Source organism: Thalassophryne amazonica, chromosome 12, assembly GCF_902500255.1.
Source record: "Thalassophryne amazonica chromosome 12, fThaAma1.1, whole genome shotgun sequence".
NCBI lineage: Eukaryota > Metazoa > Chordata > Actinopteri > Batrachoidiformes > Batrachoididae > Thalassophryne > Thalassophryne amazonica.
In genome coordinates this window covers 12,957,947-12,979,834 of record NC_047114.1, presented here as the reverse complement: position 1 = coordinate 12,979,834, position 21,888 = coordinate 12,957,947, and the positions used below count along the sequence as shown (strand labels likewise).

General features: G+C 40.9%; 1 protein-coding gene across 2 annotated transcripts; it reads left to right on the top strand.

Moving 5' to 3' along the window:
* The first annotated feature begins 395 nt into the window (after positions 1 to 395).
* On the top strand, positions 396 to 21,844 carry nol7 (nucleolar protein 7). 2 transcript variants are annotated; one of them, XM_034183715.1, is made up of 8 exons: positions 396 to 620; positions 6,929 to 6,989; positions 14,368 to 14,423; positions 15,723 to 15,748; positions 15,848 to 15,938; positions 16,461 to 16,582; positions 21,420 to 21,497; positions 21,603 to 21,844. In XM_034183715.1, exons 1-8 carry the CDS (start codon positions 433 to 435, stop codon positions 21,674 to 21,676), a joined length of 696 nt encoding a protein of 231 aa, XP_034039606.1. In that variant the 5' UTR covers positions 396 to 432; the 3' UTR covers positions 21,677 to 21,844. The 2 variants fall into 2 exon arrangements, with proteins under 2 accessions (XP_034039606.1, XP_034039607.1); XM_034183716.1 differs by having other exon boundaries at positions 399 to 620; positions 15,854 to 15,938; positions 21,603 to 21,825.
* The last annotated feature ends 44 nt before the right edge of the window (positions 21,845 to 21,888 follow it).

Sequence of the window (21,888 nt, the reverse complement as noted above, 5' to 3'; positions counted from 1 at the left end):
CATCTGCATATAGAGAAACTTTATGGGTAAGGCCAAATCAGGATATCCCTTCAAACTTCCTATCGCTATGTAGCCACAAGGCTGCTCATACACTTTAAATTTCTTAAATATTTATTACGGCCACTCTTAAAACTTCAGTTATCTTTATAATTTTATTACTGGTAAATTTTAGAATTGATTTAGATGCGTTATACTCATCTCAAATAAATATATCACAATTATCTGGGAACTACTTTTTGCGTAGGAATTCATGAAACGACCGCGGGCGCGTACTAACACAGAATACACAGAAACTGGACGGTTGTTCGGCCAAAACGAGTGTCCACTTTTAGCTTGTCATAAGCTAGTGGCGCTCATTGTCAATGCGTTGTGTGTGTCTCATTTATATCACGTCGTGGACCGTCGTGGTCTGGTGACGTCACTAGAAGAGATATGGCGAAGAAACAGTGTGAGAAAACCACATGTTCGCCTTTAAAGCGTCCCGGTAACCAAAAAACGGCGAATACTTTCAACTTGACGTTGGACTCCAGCGATGACGAGGCCCCAGATGAGGTGACCTTTCAAGAGTCGAGGAGTCAGGCTTTAGGGAGCCTGAGACAGGCCCTGGACACCGCAAAGAGGTAGCTAACTGTTAGCCAAGTGGCTAACAAACATTAAACAGCACGCTGATGTGATGGACAAAGGACAGTTTTTGAAGCAGAGAGATGAAAACATAATTCATAAATAGCTGTGCAAAAACATTGCTGCATATCGTCATCTGCTGGACAAAAAGAGGAACAGCGATAAACGTTGATAAAAGCAAAACATTCAAAACGCATAACGATAATTATGTGTTAAATAAGTAGAATGCTATTATAACCTGCGCGTATTATTATTTAGAAACAAACTTCACATTTATTATTTCTACTTCATAATTTATTTTTTGTTTGTATAAACATTGTTTGGGCAAAAAATACTGATCTAAAAATTAAACAAAAATTTACAAAATACTTTGTGTGGCGTGCATGTATTTGCAGTTGTACTACATATTGTTTTAGGTACCGTAATAAATGTTTCAGGAATTAAATACAAAGCAAATTGAATTGTATTTAATTGTTGTAGACTCAATATTTCAAATCAAGTATCTAATATATGCTAACAGTAAACATTTTGTCACGTGTTTAAGTGTTAATTGGCTGTGAATGTTATTAAATGAGTGCTTGCATCATGTGTCCTGTGGCGCAATAAAAATCAACCATGTTAAAATTCTTATAATTATTACGCTTTCTGTCAGTGCTGCAAAGATCAGGAAACTGCTTATGCCACTAAATCTGAACAGTATCAACCTGTGGAAGTGGACTTAAATCAGGTCCTGATGCTTTTGTTTAGTCAGTTTTGTAAATTTGTCTTAAAGTTTTTTTTCAATTTCAATTCATTTTCATTTATATAGCACCAAATCACAACAGAGTTGCCCCAAAGCGCTTCACACAGGCGAGGTCTAACCTTACCAACCCCCAGAGTAAGGAAAAACTCCCTCTGAGGAAGAAACCTCAAGCAGACCAGACTCAAAGGGGTGAACCTCTGCTTGGGCCATGCTACAAAACATAAATTACAGAACAATTCACGGACGAATATACAAGAAATGCTATTGGCGCACAGGACAAGAGGATCGCCAACACGAACACAACTCCCATCTTTGGATGGAGCTGCACCTTAAACAGAGAGAAAAAACAGAATCAGGCATCTGAAAGACAAGAAATACAGTATAATTTGTCAGCATTAAACAACAAGAAAAACAGAGAAATACTAAGGTGATCGCCGGCCACTAGCCCTAAACTTCGCTAAAAGACCCAGAATTTAGGTAAAGTTGAGGCCGCGGCCCGCTCCAATTACTAATAAATGAATTAAGAGTAAAAAGCGTAAAACAAAACTGTACCAATATGCTAGCCATACGAAAGGGAAAATAAGTGCGTCTTAAGTCTAGACTTGAAAGTCTCCACAGAATCTGACTGTTTTATTGACGCAGGGAGATCATTCCACAGAACAGGGGCACGATAAGAGAAAGCTCTGTGACCCACAGACTTCTTATTCACCTTAGGGACACAAAGTAGTCCTGCACCCTGAGAACGTAAAGCCCGGGCCGGTACGTAAGGTTTAATTAGGTCAGCTAGGTAGGAGGGTGCCAGTCCATGAATAATTTTATAGGTTAGTAGCAGAACCTTACAATCTGATCTCACTGGGACAGGAAGCCAGTGAGGGGATGCCAAAATGGGTGCAATGTGGTCGAACTTTCTGCTTCGTGTCAAAAGTCTGGCTGCAGCATTTTGAACCATTTGGAGACCTAATGCAGCTAGACTGCGGTAAACCAGAAAATAGAACATTGCAGTAGTCCAATCTAGAAGAGATAAATGCATGGATCAGGGTCTCAGCATCAGCCATAGACAGGATGGGATGAATCTTCACTATATTTCACAGGTGGAAGAAAGCAGTCCTAGTAATATTTCTAATGTGGAGGCCAAAGGATAACGAAGGATCAAAAATTACCCCAAGGTTCCTCACTTTCAGTGTGATGTATGACACACAAGCCGAGGCTGAGCGTTAAGTGGTCAAATTGATGCCAGTGTCTCACTGGACCAAGAACCATCATTTCAGTCTTATCAGAGTTTAAAAGTAGGAAGTTTCTAGACATCCAACTTCTCACTGCTGCAAGGCAATCTTCTAAGGATTTTATGTGAATGAGATTATCAGCAGTTATCGGCATGTATAACTGAGTATCATCTGCATAGCAGTGAAAGGTAATCCCAAAACGCCGCAATATGTGCCCAAGGGGTGCTGTATAAAGGGAGAAAAGCAGGGGGCCTAAGACAGACCCCTGTGGAACCCCAAATTTCATGTCACTAAGGTTAGAGGTAGTGTTACTGTACAAAACAGAGTGAGAACGACTGGTCAAGTATGACGTCAGCCATGCAAGGGCACTCCCAGTAATCCCAAAATGATTTTCCAGCCTATCAAGTAGAATATGATGATCCACTGTATCAAATGCAGCACTGAGATCTAACAGCAACAGAACCGTAGTGGTGTCTGAATCCATTGTAACCAGAAGATCATTCACCACTTTAGTGAGAGCCGTCTCTGTGGAATGATATTTTCTAAAAGCAGACTGCAGTGGCTCAAAGAGATTATTCTCAGTAAGATAGTCTACGAGCTGCCGTAACACCACTTTTTTCCAGAATTTTAGAGAGAAATGATAGATTGATATCGGCCGATAGTTTGTCAATACACTAGGGTCAAGATTAGGTTTCTTAAGTAATGGTTTAATCACTGCAAATTTGAAACATTTAGGAACAGATCCAGAAGTTAAAGAAAGATTAATAATTTCCAGCACAGTCGGCCCAAGAGTGGGCCACAGGTCCTTAAACAGTTTTGTTCGAATAGGATCAAATAAACAGGTTGTGCTTTTTGTTGACATTACGAGTTTTGTCAGCATGCCTAGTGAGATACTGTCAGATTCTGTAAATCTAGGTAATACCTCAGTAGTGGTGCCCCCATCAATAGCAGGGTGTAGTGGCTGGATTAAGGCATGCCGGGATATGTTTAACCTGATGTCTTCTATTTTCTTCCCAAAGTAATCCAGGAAATCTTGTGCTGTAAAAGGAGAGCAAACTACAGGTGGTTGTCCATGCAAAAGTGTTGCCACCGTGTCGAACAAGAACTTTGAGTTATGCTTGTTTTTGTTGATCAAATCAGAGTAGTAAGTCCGCTTTGTAGCCAATAATGCATGCTTATAGTCTAAGATAGCATCACGCCACGCAAGGTGAAATACTTCTAATTTTGAACGACACCATTTCCGTTCTAGACCTCTTGCTTTATGCGTGAGGTCACGCAGATAATCACTGAACCAAGGTGACTGTGATTTGGGGGAGCGCGGTTTAACACAGGTGGTGCAGTCATGTCGAGTGTAGTTTTGAGCACTGAGTTTAAACTATCCACAAGTCTGTCTACTGACTGGGTATTTGTCAAATGTGAAGCTAAGACATCAGGCAGTCTAGCTTCAAGTTCAGTCTTAGTTGAGGAGTTGATGAATCGCTGTAAAGATATATAAGATATATATTTTGCCAGCTTGCACTCGGCCGAGACGGACGCACTTTTCTCTTCTCCCTCCCTCCTCATCTTTCCTGCTTCTGTGGCGTGTTGTCTGTGAGGCTGCAGCTTTGCTCTTCTGGAACGCCAAAAATGGATCTGTTAAAGTGGTCTCTGAACGCAATTGACACTATTTTTTCTATAAGACATTCGGGGGCGGAGGACCCGACCTGTCCTGCCGGGACGCATGTGATGGGTTACGTGATGGACTCGTGGAGGAGATGGCGGTCATGTGCCTTTACATGCTTTCTGTGGAGGACGTCGAAGATGTGTACATATTCGGCTTGGTGGTGACCGGCTTTCTGATGTGTGGAGCGGGCACTATGCTGGTTTACTGGAAAATCAAGAAAGTGGAAGCAGCTTTGATTGGTCCTTCCAGGCTGCCCTACATGATTGGTTCAATTGGGAAGGCAGTGGCTGCGCAGTCGGCGGGGGTTAACCGCGCGTTGGAAAATATCTCGAATAGAATTGCAGCCCTGGAAACCTGTTCTGACCGTCTGTGAAGACCACATTCTACATTCAGATGCATTGAGAGCCACTCTGTTCTCAGAACTGTGGAATCTTTCAGGCGTCTGCTAATCTGGCTATTCATTTGGCTTCCCCAAATACAGCTGCACTTCAAGGTTGCTGTGATAAAACCTCCTCAGAAGATCAACACTTAAGCCTTGCTCCCTGGTCTTCCCCCTTCCCCTCAGCTTCTCCAGCTCTGACGTTGACTGTGCTCAGACTGCTCAGGGCTGCCCCTCCCCCCTCCAGGATTGTCGGACAAGGCCGTTGACGGCGCCAAACAGGCTGCCTCCGGAGTGTTCTGATAAACTGGATCTTTTCAAATCTCGGTTGTCGTCCTGTGTCCTTGTTTTTGTCTGTGTGATTGTTTTTCTGTGCTGATGGGATTTTTTTCCTCATTGCCGCTGTGTAATGTAGTGGCTATGAGGTTTTTTTTCTCCTTTTCCCTCGTGTTTTGCTTTTCATATATACACTCAACAAAAATATAAACGCAACACTTTTGGTTTTGCTCCCATTTTGTATGAGATGAACTCAAAGATCTAAAACTTTTTCCACATACACAATATCACCATTTCTCTCAAATATTGTTCACAAACCAGTCTAAATCTGTGATAGTGAGCACTTCTCCTTTGCTGAGATAATCCATCCCACCTCACAGGTGTGCCATACCAAGATGCTGATTAGACACCATGATTAGTGCACAGGTGTGCCTTAGACTGTCCACAATAAAAGGCCACTCTGAAAGGTGCAGTTTTATCACACAGCACAATGCCACAGATGTCGCAAGATTTGAGGGAGCGTGCAATTGGCATGCTGACAGCAGGAATGTCAACCAGAGCTGTTGCTCGTGTATTGACCAGCCTCACAACCGCAGACCACGTGTAACCACACCAGCCCAGGACCTCCACATCCAGCATGTTCACCTCCAAGATCGTCTGAGACCAGCCACTCCGACAGCTGCTGGAACAATCGCTTTGCATAACCAAAGAATTTTTGCACAAACTGTCAGAAACCGTCTCAGGGAAGCTCATCTACATGCTCGTCGTCCTCATCGGGGTCTCGACCTGACTCCAGTTCGTCATCGTAACCGACTTGAGTGGGCAAATGCTCACATTCTCTGGCGCTCGGCACGTTGGAGAGGTGTTCTCTTCACGGATGATGCGAAGGAGATGTGTTGCACTGCATGAGGCAAATGGTGGTCACCTCAGATACTGACTGGTATCCCCCCCAATAAAAAAACTGCACCTTTCAGAGTGGCCTTTTATTGTGGGCAGTCTAAGGCACACCTGTGCACTAATCATGGTGTCTAATCAGCATCCTGATATGGCACACCTGTGAGGTGGGATGGATTATCTCAGCAAAGGAGAAGTGCTCACTATCACAGATTTTGACTGGTTTGTGAACAATATTTGAGGGAAATGGTGATATTGTGTATGTGGAAAAAGTTTTAGATCTTTGAGTTCATCTCATACAAAATGGGAGCAAAACCAAAAGTGTTGCGTTTATATTTTTGTTGAGTATATGTTTATGTACCGGGCCGGCCTGTGTTGTGTGTTGTGTGTGTGTTTGTTATGGGTCGGTGTTGGTTTGCTCAGCCCTGCTGTTGACCAAGGCAGGGATGTACATCTGGAACTGGTCCCCAGGCGCCTAATGGCGACTTCTGCTCCTACTGGCAATTAGGATGGGTTAAATGCAGTAGACATTTCATTGTGCAGGGAACATGTTCTTCTGTGCATATGACAATAAAATTCCTTTGAATCCTTTGAAGGTTGTTGTTCCACTAAACACGGCAGCGAAACTGTAAACTTAATAAGTGAGTGATCAGACACCACTGATGTAAGAAGCATGATGTCAATATTCGTGACAGCAATACCATGTGCGAGAACCAGATCCAGGGTATGTCCACTAATGTGCGTTGAATCCCGAATGCATTGCCGAAATCCTAATGCATCCACAATTTCCATAAATGATTTGCAGAGGGGATCAGAAGGCTTATTTATATGAATGTTAAAGTCACCAATGATCAGAATGTTATCTACACTAGTTGACAAGTTAGAGATGAATGCACCAAATTCATCTAGGAATTCAGAATATGGGCCAGGAGGCCTACATATAGTGACAAAGTAATACGACTGATTTTTATTCTTCTGACTTTGGCAATGTGTAATATCCTGAACTAAGTTAACGCTGCAAAACTGTTTTTCTGTATTTCTGAGATACAAAGTCTAACTTTTTTATGTTGTAAATTCTGAGATGTTAATTTTGGTTGTTGTCAATGTCAGGGTAATGTCTTTATTTGCAGAGAAAAGGAGCTGTTGAAGGAGAAGAGAAGGAAGAGACATGAGCTGTTTCAGGAACAAAAGGTGGGTGTGTTTTGTACTTTGTTAAAAAAAAAAAAAAGAGAAACTTGGAAAGTTACATCACTAATGTAGACTGTCCTATTCTGCTTTTGAAACCTAATGTTAAACAGTTTTAGCATTCTGACCAAAATTACATTTCTTCAGACTTGAAAGCTTCTGTGTAGGCTCTCAGTTGTCCAGGTGGTTTCCATAGTAGAGAAGCTTGAATCTTCGACTGGGCGGTTGCTTGATGCGAGGACGTTTACGTTTGTTCTTGACAAGGGTCAGACTACCAGAGCAAGAATTGTAGCTGAGGAAGCTTCTGCGATCTGAAGCGAAACGTCCAGCGATTATGGCAAAGTGGACGAACTAAAGCATGCTCGATTTATTCAAGCAGTGTCAGAGCTGGAGTTCGTGGGATTCGTCAAGTCAATCAAGCAAAAGGCATCATGCAGCACGACTCACTTGGGGAGGGTGTTAATGCTGCATTTACACATGACGACGACAAGTCACAAATGCCACGAAGTACACATTCTTGGCCGCTGATCACGAATGTGATGATTCAGGGCAGAGGAGTCAGGTGTCCTCAGGAACTGCTGCAACCTGTTACCACACGTTACGATTAATGGCACTGTTTCTGTGTAGGCTCTCAGTTGTCCAGGTGGTTTCCATAGTAGAGAAGCTTGAATCTTCGACTCAGCTAAAATTCTTGCTCTGGTAGTCTTGACTCCTGTAGAGAAGATTCATTCTTCTCTACAAGAGTCAAGACGGAAGTCAGACTACCAGAGCAAGAATTTTAGCTGAGGAAGCTTCTGCGATTTGAAGCGAAATGTCCTCATGTCAAGCAACCCAGTCCAGTCGAAGATTCAAGCTTCTCTACGACTTGAAAGCTGTTAATGCACAGTCTACTGTCAGAACCTGGTACTGCAGAAGTGAACTTCACAGATTCTTATGATTTGAGTTTAATCTGACTTTTTTGTCACACATTTTTCCACACATTAAAATCATGCATGGACTTATTCTGAACATCACAGGAAAAGGTAAAGACTGCTGCTGATGGTTTTTCTTTTTTTTTTGACATATCTTTATTGATTTTTTCCTTTTAATTAACAAGCACATACACAAACTAAACAAGAATAAAAGAAGGCACGTTAACAAACAGTCTTCAGGGACAACAGTAAGTAAATAAAATCTGGAAATTAACATTAGTGAAGAAAATAAAAAGAATACCATGAGCAAAACAAACAAAAAAAGGAATAAGTTATACAATTTCAGACAAACCCCCTCCCTCTAAAAACTCCATAAACAAATTCCAGATCTTAACAAATGTTGTATTTCCACTTGATCAAGTATGTCAATTTCTCCATGGCTATACAGTGTGAGAGTCCTTCAGCCCACATTTGCTTACTTGGCCTATACATAGATCTCCACGACAGAGCAATTTTATGTTTTGCTTCAAGTATACAATATATGACCATTGCTTTCTCAAATTTAGTGTTCAGTGGGGCAGGTTTAAGGAGTTTTGAGTTTGTTTTATGAAATGTCTAATCTGCAAGTATTTGAAAAAATGTTTGGCATCAATGTTAAATCTTTGCTTGACATCAGTAAAACTTAAAAGGACTTCTCTGTCATAAAGATCTGATATTTTGCTGATGCGCTTATTAGCCCATATCTTAAAACCAAGATCGTTTGTACCTGGTGTGAAATTTCTATTTCCCCAAATGGAAGTAAATTGGGATAAAGCAGCATTTTCTTTTAAGTAGTTCAAAACCTCATGCCAGATGATCACTGTATTCCTAACAAAAGGATTTATGGTTTGTTTTTTAAAAATAGAAAGGTTTGCTGAATGGAGATATAACTTAAGAGGGATTTTGGAGGTTGTCCTCTCCTCCATCCTTGCCCAGTTAGGGAATGATGTGTCAAACCAGTATGAAGCTGCCCTCAATTGTGCAGCCCAATATTATCCTTGGAGAAAAGGGACTTTTAACCCACCCCTGTCATATGGTAAATACAACAGAGTCGTGCGTAACTTGGGGCGTCTTATCATTCCAAATAAAATGACAAAAGATTTGCTTCATTTTGACAAAAAGTTAGTAGGAGGAGCAAGTGGAATAGTTTGAAAGAGGTAAAGGAGCTTAGGGAGAACATTCATTTTCAGAACGTTAATACATCCAATCATGGACAGTGGCAAAGATTTCCATCTGTTTATAGAGCCCATCACAGATTCAACTACGGGGTCATAATTAGCGGGTACCAATGATTCCATTGTTGGTGTAATTTTAACACCCAGATACGTGAAACTATCCTGGACATTCTTGAAGGGGGTGTATAGCGGTGGAGTTATCCTTTCTGAGCTTTTCAGGAACATAATTGTAGATTTTGTTGCATTAACTTTATAGCCAGAAAAATTCCCAAATATTTCTATACATTTCAATAGGGCAGGTACAAATTGCTTCAGGTTGGTCAGGAAGACAACCACATCATCAGCAAAGAGTGCTATTTTATTCTCTATCATTTATGTTAATACTGGTTATCTCAAGATTGTTTCTGATTGTAATAGCCAAGGGTTCTATAGCTAACACAAAAAGAAGAGGTGATAAGGGACATCCTTGTCTTGTGCCTCTGGAAAGAGGAAACTGTTTTGACACTATGTGGTTTGTCAGTACTGATGCCCTTGAGTCATAGTACAAGATCTTAATCCAGTTAAGGAAATAACTGCTTATACCAAAATGTTGAAGAACTTCAAATAGGTATGTGTGTTCCACCATATCGAAGGCCTTTAAAGCATCTAAACCTATCATGGCCGTGTCAGGTGTTTCCTTTTTAGCATGTATAATATTTAATACCCTGCGGATATTGCGGAAGCCTTGTCTGCAATATAAAACCATTTTGGTCTGGCTCAACAATAGATGGCAAATGCTTCTGTAGTCGGCGTGCAAGAACTTTGGCTATTATTTTGGCATCATTATTGATCAAAGATATTGGGCAGTATGACTCACATTTTGTAGAAGGTTTGCCAGGTTTTAATATTAAGGTTATAAGTGCGGTCTTTAGCGTTGAGGGTAATTCACCTTTCTCTAACGATTCCTCATACATATCTAATAAGGGAGTAAGTAGCATGCCTTTAAATGTTTTATAGATGTCAGCAGGAATGCCATCGGGCCCTGGTGTTTTCCCTCCTTTCATACTATCAATAGCCTCTGATATCTCAGACTGGGATATTGGGAGGTTAAGTTCTTTTTGAGCATTATCATCCAACCTAGGTATGTCAGTTTGGTTTAAAAAGTTGTCAAGTGAGTGAGGGGTTGCTTTAGTTTCTGATGTATATAGTTTTGAATAGAATGCCTGAAAGTTTTTCTTGATATCTTGGAAATTAGTAATTGGATTCCTAGTTCAGACTCAAGTTCAAAGACTGCTCTTTCATTCTGTAATGATTTTATACGCCAAGCCAATAGCTTCCCTGCTTTTTCCCCTTGGTCGTAGAATGCCTGTTTTAGTTTCATTAGGCTAGATGCTGCCTTATTTGCTGACAACTCATTATACTGAGCTCTAAGAATGTCCAGTTTTTGTTTGGTCTTCTTCTTATTGCGAATATTAATTTCTTCTTCTAATTCTTTAATGTCTTTTTCCAACTCTATCAGCTTTATATGTTGTTTATTTGAAATACTGCTTGTATAGCTGATCATTTGTCCCCTGATAAAGGCTTTGAACGCCTCCCACCTAATTGACGCGGATGTTTGGTTGGTGTTCATTTTAAAGTAGATATCAATATTTGCCTCAAGAAATGTCAAAAACTCGCTATCATGGATCCATCGTGGGCTTAATTGCCACACTGAAGGTCCTTTGCAAGCTCCAATGACAGTGTAGGAGAGCAACAGTGACACATGGTCTGAGATGACAATACTTTTGTACTCGGTCATTCACATTTTCTATAAGGGATTTAGAGAAAAGGAAATAATCGATACGAGAGTATGAATTATGAGTAGCAGAGTAGCAAGAGTATTCACGTCTAGATGAGTTTTTGTATCTCCAAATGTCACATAGACCAAACTTATTTATATGGTATTTAATTGCTTTCCTACTTTGAATGTGTGTGACATCGATACCTGAGGATTTGTCAAGGGCTGGATCCAGAGCACAATTGAAGTCCCCTGCTAGGCAGAAGTCACCATATAGCGATAAGGTTAAAAATAAATTGTCATAGAAAGAGGCATCATCATTGTTTGGCCCATAAACACAAACCAAATTAATATCTTGATCAAATATTGAACCCTGTACAACACAGTATCTGCCCGCTGAGTCTAATATGGTATTGTGAATTTTTAATGGAACAGAAGAGTGAATTAGTATTGCTACCCCTCTTGCATGAGAGGAATAGGAGGGTGCTATGATCTGCCCTGGCCATCTCCTTTTTAATGGTATAAGTTCAGATGAAATTAAATGAGTTTCCTGAAGAAAGGCTGTGTTTTTAGTTGTTTCAATCTGGATGTTACTTGTTTCAACTTCACCAACTTTCTAAGACCCCTAACATTCCATGAAATCATATTTACCCTTAAATTTCTGCTCATAATACCATCTATAAATTAAACATTACCACTGTCGTCTCTATAATCAGAACATAAAATATTACCAATAATGTGCCTTCAAAACAAACAGAACACAGCAAACACAGGCCTATCCCAAACAAGGCCAAACACCGACCCCGTGCGGACAAAAACGCACATCCCCCTCCCCCCTTAACCAGCGTCCCAGCCAGGCTCCAACCTGATCCTGTAGAGGGAGCAGTGAGCAACCAATCGTCGCAATGGAGAAAAAAAAGTCAAAAAAAAAAAAAAATAGTACCTTGGATATAAACTCTGCCCAAATAATAAAAGGGAAAAAATATTCTTTTCTTTTGTGACCAAAAAGAAAATATTTCACAGTCCACAGTAGCCTAGACCAGTGTTTTTCAACCTTTTTTGAGCCGTGGCACCCTTTTTATATTTACAAAATCCTGCGGCACACCACCAACTAAAATAATATTATAATGCTATTACCTCTGGTTTTGCGCAAAACCCAATTATCGCAATAGAAAATCGATACAGAAAACATCGCATTTCGAAAATCCTCAAGCATTTTGCGCTCTGATCTCAAGTAGGGCTGTCACGATTAGGAATTTCTGGAGACGATTAATTGTCAGACAAATAATTGCGATTGACGAATATATTGTCTATTTTTTTTCTTTTTTTCCCTTCTTTATATTCTACTATTGTAGTATAATTACACAACTCTGGAAGAACGTTTGGCTTCTGTGAGTGGAGAAACTGGGAATGGTGCAACATTTTTATTTTTATCTTCATTTTACATACAGTCCCAACTTTTTCTGATTTGTGGTTGTTTCTGTTGCATTTCTGAAATTGTTTCTCCTCATCAGTCACGTTTTGTGCTTAAACACTGCATTAAGCTCAAGATTGAACAAATAAATACCTTTGGAAAATAACAGCTGTTAAAGTTCAGCGTTCTCACCTGCTTTTTGTGATCTGTGCGTCTGAACATTTTTTTTTGTGGCTCTCAGTTCATTCATATATTCTCATTTTTTAAATATGTTTTTAAATATAATTTGACCGTTTATTTCATCTCATGATCTCATAAATTCAGCATACGACGCGCACATGGTGTGAACAGGACGGTAACGACAGAATCACACCTTTAGAGAAAGTTCAGAGAGAAGTAAAAGCTTCACGTTTTCGTTTTGTTAACATGTTCACTCCATTTAAAATCCTCTCTGCTCTGCGCTCGCTGCGCACTGAACGTGTCGCGCCTGCATTCAGGAATCTCCCTCAGCCACCCCCTCCCCTCCCTCACCCACCCCCTCCCCTCCCTCAGCCACCCCCTCCCTAACAGTCTGCAGCCTGTTAACTCCGCGCGCGTGCGCACACAGGCACAGACACTGACAGCTCCGCATTTTAGACGGCTTCTGAAGGAGACGGCACTGTTTTAATCGGCCGTCAGCCTCCTTGTTATTGTCCCGCCTTAAGACGAGAGCGAGGCTGCAGCACAATGACGTCAGATTCTGAGTCGTTTTATGCTTTGTGGATAAAATAAATTCATGGTAATCGCGAATATGAAAAATAATCGCGAATATGGAAAATACCCACGGCACCCCTGACGATCGATCACGATCACCCTAGGGTGCCGCGGCACCCCGGTTGAGAATCACTGGCCTAGACCATACTATTATTGTCTCTTACACACATTCCAATGTCACAGCAGCTACACAACAGCAGGTTATTATTGACAATCTGGACTGTCAATCAGACAGTCAGACAGTATTATGTTACCCTTGTTCCTCGGAAGGTTCACGTCGGGTGTCTTGCGGCTTGCAGCGCTCCAGCTCATCGACGAGTTTCTCAGCCTTAGCAGGAGAGTCAAAGAAGTGCCAGGTGTCTTCGTGCCAGATCCGCAATCACGCGGGAAATATGAGTCCATAGTTTATATTCAAGTCTCTGTCATAGTTTAACACCATCAAAAAGTTTTCGTTGTTTCTGGACTTTTGGTGATAGGTCCGGGAAGAACAACACCCGACTGCTTTCGAGTTTAACCTCCTTCAGACGTGCCACCTTCATCACTTTGTCTCTGTCACGATAAGACAGAAATTTCACAAGCACAACACTGTCTCACTTTGTTGTTGATGGTTTTTTGCTGTCAGCGTCGTACCCAGGCGATAGGCTTGCTCGATGTCCAGGTGATCCTCCATACCCAGCACTTGCGGTAGCCATGTCATCAGAAACACACGGCAGTCTTGCTTTTCAGAGCCCTCAGGAATTCCGACCAGCTTTAGATTACAACGTCGGCATTGGTTCTCGATCTCTTCCATCTGCGTAGCAAGCTTTTGGACTTTTCCCTTTGTGGTGTCGGCCATTACTGTGAGAGAGGAGATCTGGTCCTCCGCCGCACTAATGCGGTTCTCGGCTTCAATGAGTCTTTCTGAGAAGGTCCCTATAGCTTCTTTAATCTTGCGGTTAGAGGAGACCATGCATTTGCGTGGAGAAGTCATTTCTGACTTCATGCAGTTGCGTGTTAAAGTCATTTGAGTGATTTTATAGCTGACAGGATTTGACTCACGTCACTAGCTTCGTCCGGATTTAGCATAGTGCTATCCTCAGCTCCTTCGGACTCGTCCTCGCGTAACGCTCCAACGTCGTGTTTTTTAAGTTTGTCTGTTTTCTCCCTCGATTCTTCAACATAATACGACATTCAGACCTTAGGATTAATTTTGGTCACAGTTCGCTCGATATAGACTGTTAAAGCTTACAAATTGTTTCAACCCAGGCGGAGCCTCTGTCCACACGACCTTTCAGCTACGCGCCATAACCGGAAGTCCCGCTGCTGGTTTTTCACAGTAATGGTTGTTTTCACACAGAGAAAGAAGCTCCTGCCAGCGGCTGTTCTGCAGGAAATCGACGGACAGCCTTCGCAGTGAGTTCAAAGGGCAAACCGTTCGTTCATGTTACAGTTTGCAAACTTACTGACATAAATATACTCAACAAAAATATATAAACGCAACACTTTTGGTTTTGCTCCCATTTTGTATGAGATTAACTCAACGATCTAAAACTTTTTCCACATACACAATATCACCATTTCCCTCAAATACTGTGCACAAACCAGTCTAAATCTGTGATAGTGAGCACTTCTTTGCTGAGATAATCCACCCCACCTCACAGGTGTGCCATATCAAGATGCTGATTAGACACCATGATTAGTGCACAGGTGTGCCTTAGACTGCCCACAATAAAAGGCCACTCTGAAAGGTGCAGTTTTGTTTTATTGGGGGGGGGGATACCAGTCAGTATCTGGTGTGACCACCATTTGCCTCATGCAGTGCAACACATCTCCTTCGCATCATCCGTGAAGAGAACACCTCTCCAAAGTGCCAAACGGCAGCGAATGTGAGCATTTGCCCACTCAAATCGGTTACGATGACGAACTGGAGTCAGGTCGAGACCCCGATGAGGACGATGAGCATGCAGATGAGCTTCCCTGAGACAGTTTCTGACAGTTTGTGCAGAAATTCTTTGGTTATGCAAACCGATTGTTCCAGCAGCTGTCCGAGTGGCTGGTCTCAGACGATCTTGGAGGTGAACATGCTGGATGTGGAGGTCCTGGGCTGGTGTGGTTACACGTGGTCTGCGGTTGTGAGGCTGGTTGGATGTACTGCCAAATTCTCTGAAACGCCTTTGGAGACGGCTTATGGTAGAGAAATGAACATTCAATACACGAGCAACAGTTCTGGTTGACATTCCTGCTGTCAGCATGCCAATTGCACGCTCCCTCAAATCTTGCGACATCTGTGGCATTGTGCTGTGTGATAAAACTGCACCTTTCAGAGTGGCCTTTTATTGTGGGCAGTCTAAGGCACACCTGTGCACTAATCATGGTGTCTAATCAGCATCTTGATATGGTACACCTGTGAGGTGGGATGGATTATCTCAGCAAAGGAGAAGTGCTCACTATCACAGATTTAGACGGGTTTGTGCACAGTATTTGAGGGAAATGGTGATATTGTGTATGTGGAAAAAGTTTTAGATCGTTGAGTTAATCTCATACAAAATGGGAGCAAAACCAAAAGTGTTGCGTTTATATTTTTGTTGAGTGTAACTGCACATTACTCGAGTGAATTCTTCTTATTGAACAGATGATACCTGATTACATTAGAGTCAAAATTTACTGATGTTTCTGTGCACTGAACATTTCTTAAATTCTGGTTTGATTCAGGGAACAAAAACCAGCTGAAGGAGAAGGTAAACCCACACTCAAATTTTATTTAGCCAAAGCTGCATCAGAATTAACTTTGACACTAATTGCCTGTGTTTTTCTTATTTTTTTCTTCTGTCAAAAAGCTGACAAGATGCAACGGAACAAAAACAAAATGGAAAAACTAAGGAAAGTGAAGAAGAGCAGGAAGAACAAGAAAATCACACATGTCCGACAGTAAGGGACATCATTTAAGTAACGCAGAAAATATTTGGGCTCTATTAGCCCCCTCCCCCTGTGCATACTGTGTAAAACTCTTGTGAGAGCAATAACTGATTCATAATGAACATATTAGCACCAAATGTGGTTCACTGAGCTTAAGTACCCTGTTGTGTTTGGGGTCAAGAGGTCGAGGTCATTGGTGCCTCCTTTGTAAAAGCCTCGAGTGCAGTAAGGCCTTTCCTAATTTCCTGCTTGTCACTAAACTTGGACCATGTGTTAGGCATTGTAACCCTAAGAAGCCCTTTGATTTGTGGGTTAGAAGGTCAAAATCACTGAACTGACTTCTGCATAAACAGTCTTTCAGTGGTAGGCTGATCACAGGCTTATCAACATTATCCCAGCGCTCACGTGTGCTTTAAAAAAAAAATTAAAACCGCTGTGGAGACACGATCAGATGAGTCTCACTGAGGAAATATTGTCTCACAATAGTCACCTCTGACCACAGAATTAAAATGTAAACTACTTCCTGTTTGTCAGTCTGCGAGGAAACAACAGGGTGTTGACGCTGAAGGCGGGACTGAGGGAATCCCTCCAGCAGCAGGCAGCCGAGGATTTCATCAGGTCCAGACTCTATGGACCAGGAAGCTGCAGAACCACAAGTAAGAATGCAACACAGTAGATCGCATCCCATTAGTCACAGCTCTGCGTATGTGATGTTTTGTTGATATTAAGTTAACATAGGGACTGTTTTCTGTACGCTACGTTGAGCGTTTCGTGCCAGTAAAGATAAATAAAGCATACGATTACTTTGTGGTGTTTCATTGCCAGTTTGAGCAAACGGTGGGTTTCTAACAGATTCTCCAATGGACATCGTGGATTAAATTCCAAAAGTCATTTTTGCAAAAAAAAAAAAACAAAAACAAAAAACCTATTTTCCAGAGTATAAGTTGCAGTTTTTCTTTAAATTTAGTAGTTTGAGAGGTCCTGCCACTTCCGGTGCGACTTGTATACCAAAGAGACGGTGATAAGTCATGATTGATGTGATAAGTCACGACAGTGATAAGTCACGATTCATGACCAGGAATTTTTGGTACAGTAGAAACGAGAAACAACATTAAACTGCCTTTCTTGTTTTTAAAAACGAGATGTGGAAACTTCCCAACAGAGCTCAATTACTTTTAAGAAGCATTTGAAACAGAGTTGGTCCCACTTAAAACGTTCTTTATATGAATGGTCATGATGCTGTCACAGCTTCTCCTCATGTTCAGTACAATTCAGTCATGCTCATTTTACACAAATAAATGAGTAAATGTCTTTATCAAACAGCAAAGCGTCCTGTGGAATGAAACAAACAACTGATTAAATTAACATCTGTTCCTGTGCAGCGTGAAAAACACGCACAGAGTGAGCTGATTTAATCTGAACTCACCTTTTAGGTGAACCACTGTCAATCACTTCAGGAAATCCTCCTCACACAAAACTAATCCACAAAGATAAGCGCTGGGCTCAAAAAGCCCAAATCACGTGTGCTAATCCATCGTTAATTATTAAATGATGGAGCGGAAAATAAACAAACAGCTGACGCTCACGCTCTGAAGACGCAAATAAAACCCGGTCAGTCATCTGACACTGAGGCTAATTATAAAATAATGAACCCAACTACTACTACTTGTAAAAAAAAAAAAAAAAAAAAATCTTCTACTCCCTGAAGCATCAAGAGGAAAAACCAAACACACTGTTCTTAAGAAATAACATTTTTAGCTGGAATAGCGTGTTTTCAATGATGTCAGAATTTTTGGCACGGAAGCCGTTTTGGCCACGTGGGTGGCAGTAAACAATAGATTGAGGAAGCCTACAGTCTGCTCTTTCCAATGGCAAATGCTTGCGAAATGTTGCAAAACTTTGTGAGACAGAGAGAGACTCAGCAGGGAAGCAGGATGACACTGAGGATGAAGTTAACTGGCAATGAAGAACGTGTGAAATCCCGCCATCCGCTGGTCGGTGAGTGAGTTCACTGCCTGCTGTTACATACAGTAGTGTTCAGAATAATAGTAGTGTTATGACTAAAAAGATTAATCCAGGTTTTGAGTATATTTCTTATGGTTACATGGGAAACAAGGTACCAGTAGATTCAGTAGATTCTCACAAATCCAATAAGACCAAGCATTCATGATATGCACACTCTTAAGGCTATGAAATTGGGCTATTAGTAAAAAAAGTAGAAAAGGGGGTGTTCACAATAATAGTAGCATCTGCTGTTGACGCTACAAACTCAAAACTATTATGTTCAAACTGCTTTTTTAGCAATCCTGTGAATCACTAAACTAGTATTTAGTTGTATAACCACAGTTTTTCATGATTTCTTCACATCTGCGAGGCAATGTTTCTGTGTAGGCTCTCAGTTGTCCAGATGGTTTCCATAGTAGAGAAGCTTGAATCTTCTACTGGACTGGGTTGCTTGACGTGAGGACGTTTCGCTTCAAATCGCAGAAGCTTCCTCAGCTAAAATTCTTGCTGTGGTAGTCTGATGTCCGTCTTGACTCTTCTCTACAAGAGTACTCTTGTAGAGAAGAATATTATTCTTACATCACTAATGTAGACTGTCCTAGTCTGTTTTTGAAACCTAATGTGAAACAGTTTTAGCATTGTGACCAAAATTACTGGGCGGTTGCTTGACGCGAGGAGGTTTACGTTTATTCTTCTTGACAAGGGTTAGACTACCAGAGCAAGAATTTTAGCTGATGAAGCTTCTGCAATTTGAAGCGAAACGTCCTCACGTCAAGCAACCCAGTCCAGTCGAAGATTCAAGCTTCTCTACTATCTGCGAGACATTCATTTTGTTGGTTTGGAACCAAGATTTTGCCCGTTTACTAGTGTGCTTGGGGTCATTGTCTTGTTGAAACACCTATTTCAAGGGCATGTCCTCTTCAGCATAAGGCAGCATGACCTCGTCAAGTATTTTGACATATCCAAACTGATCCATGATACCTGGTATGTAATATATAGGTCCAACACCATAGTAGGGGAAACATGCCCATATCATGATGCTTGCACCACCATGCTTCACTGTCTTCACTGAACTGTGGCTTGAATTCAGAGTTTGGGGGTCATCTCACAAACTGTCTGCGACCCCTGGACCCAAAAAGAACAGTTTTACACTCATCAGTCCACAAAATATTCCTCTTATTTCTCTTTAGGCCAGTTGATGAATTCTTTGGCAAATTGTAACCTCTTATGCACGTCTTATTTAACAGAGGGACTTTGCGGGGGATTCTTGCAAATAAATTAGCTTCACACAGGTGTCTTCTAACTGTCACAGCACTTACAGGTAACTCCAGACTGTCTTTGATCATCCTGGAGCTGATCAATGGGTGAGCCTTTGCCATTCTGGTTATTCTTCTATCCATTTTGATGGTTGTTTTCCGTTTTCTTCCACGCGTCTGTTTTGTCCATTTTAAAGCATTGGAGATCATTGTAGATGAACAGCCTATAATGTTTTGCACCTGCGTATGTTTTCCCCTCTCCAATCAACTGTCATCAGACTAGGCTGTTCTTCTGAACAATGTCTTAAACGTCCCATTTTCCTCAGGCTTTCAAAGAGAAAAGCATGTTCAACAGGTGCTGGCTTCATTCTTAAATAGGGGACACCTGATTCACACCTGTTTGTTCCACAAAATTGATGAACTCATTGACTGAATGCCACACTAGTATTACCGTGAACACCCCCTTTTCTACTTTTTTTTTTTTTACTAATAGCCCAATTTCATAGCCTTAAGAGTGTGCATATCATGAATGCTTGGTCTTGTTGGATTTGTGAGAATCTACTGATGCCTTGTTTACCATGTAACAATAAGAAATATACTCAAAATCTGGATTAATCTTTTTAGTCACATAGCACTACTATTATTCTGAACACTACTGTATATGGACATGGTGATTTATTTATTATTTCCACCTGGACCTCTCAGAGAACTTAAACCACAAAAGCTTGGATGTCTATAAGCAGTCTGTTTGTGGCTGAGTCAGTGTCACGGATCATAGAGGACAAATGGAAAAGTAATGTTTCAGCACTGGTTATGTTTGTTTTTTCCCTTCTTAATGTCTTCTGCTGCTCTGCTACACATGCAGGTAAGATACATGTTAAATACTTTTGCATTAAAAACTGTCACAGTTAAATCTCAAAGGTGTGAGTTGGTGCTTTTACAGACGTTCAGGCTCTGTTCGGCTCAACGATCTTTAAACAGCCTGAAGCTCCGACAGCTTTAAAACTGTTTAAAAATGTTTGATTCAAGGTTTGTCATCCATATTTGGGTGATTCTTTAACTACGGGCACTATTGGCCTTGTAAATGTAATTTCCACCACACCATTGCCTTACAATATAAAGCGCCTTGGGGCAACTGTTTGTTGTGATTTGGCGCTATATACATGTGCTCTGATGTCACCGTTTAGCTCCATAGAAACTACCCAAACAATCTTTCATACAAACTGTTTAGGGACATTACAGTGTTGTGGTGGAAATTACGGCAATAGTGTGGGACAACTACATTTTGTTTAAAAAAAATCACAACAGTTGTATGACATTGAATACCCCACTTATGTTTTGATTATTTTACTGATATTTTATTCAGAGATATTTTAAAACATTAGAAAAAATGTTTCTTTACCATTAATTTTTATCATTGAAGATCAAAAGTCTGGGTGTGGGACAAGCACAAAACGGCAATATAATGATGCTGAAAAAAGGTGAAAAAGTCATCATAGACTACTAGAACAAATTTCTTAACACACTTTCATTGTAAAGATAACTATAAAAGTGTGAAATTTCCCCTTTTTTCTGTTTTTCATACAATATGATCAAAGGACATAATAAGTGCCTGTAGTCTAACAATCACCCATTTAAGAAAATCACCTTTCACATTCTTGCAGTTTTTCCACAAACTTCACCCTGATTCCTGATCACCTTCGGGAATCCGTAGTAAGGCAGGTCGGCTTGCTGTCTGACCGATTGTGGCAGCCGACGAGGCCATAATAATTCACAGTGACGGCATTTGAACGCTAAAGATAAATGCAGGTAACGATAGACTGGTACTACTAAGATGGCTGCTTCCGGGTTCATGACATGTAAAAACACTATACCACAGTTTTGAAAAAGAAAAAAAAAAAAATACTTATTTTCCCTATTTGGAAAAAACCTTATTTGGACTTAATTGCTATTTTAAGAACATTAAGAAAATTGAGGGTGAGTTCATAAATTTTTACAAATGTATTACAAGAGAGTTGTCAAGCGATCATTTTTAAAACGTTTGTGTTACATGTTTTACCTCACATACGCTTGTCAGTTCAGTGACTTCAAGAAGCAGTTTTTGGACCTATACACCAGAAAATATTTGCAAACAAAATGGCTGTCAAAGCTGGTTAACAGTGTTTTAATATTACAGGTGCCGTTTTTAAAAAAATTAAAACTTGGTTTAAATTTAACTTTGCCTCTCCTTCAGATAACGAGCTGCTGTCCCTTCAGAATAAGACGGGGAAGAACAAAAGTGCAGCTGTACAGTTTGTGAAGAAAGACTGGGGTGAGTTTAAAGAATAAATTCTGAGAGGTTGATTATCTTTTAATCCCGAGAATTAAAGGCGCGTCACGGTCCACATCGGTAACATCATTCTGTTCTGCCTTTCAGCTCTTGAGATAAAAGCTCAAGCAGAGAAGCTGAACAGGAGGTGGATCCACACGCAGCAGAGTCCTGCCTCCTGACTGCACCCCCACCCGGCCCACAAGACACCTTCAGTGCGGAGCTCCGCCTCCACACTTCAACTGTCTGAGCCGAGTGTCACAAAGCTTTAGGTCAGAACACGTTCTGGACAAAAAACTACCTGATGTACTGTGACAGCAGTACTGTAAGTGACACAAAGGTTCTTTTTATAAAAATAAAATTTTCAAAAAATTAAAATTTCAGCAACTTTGTT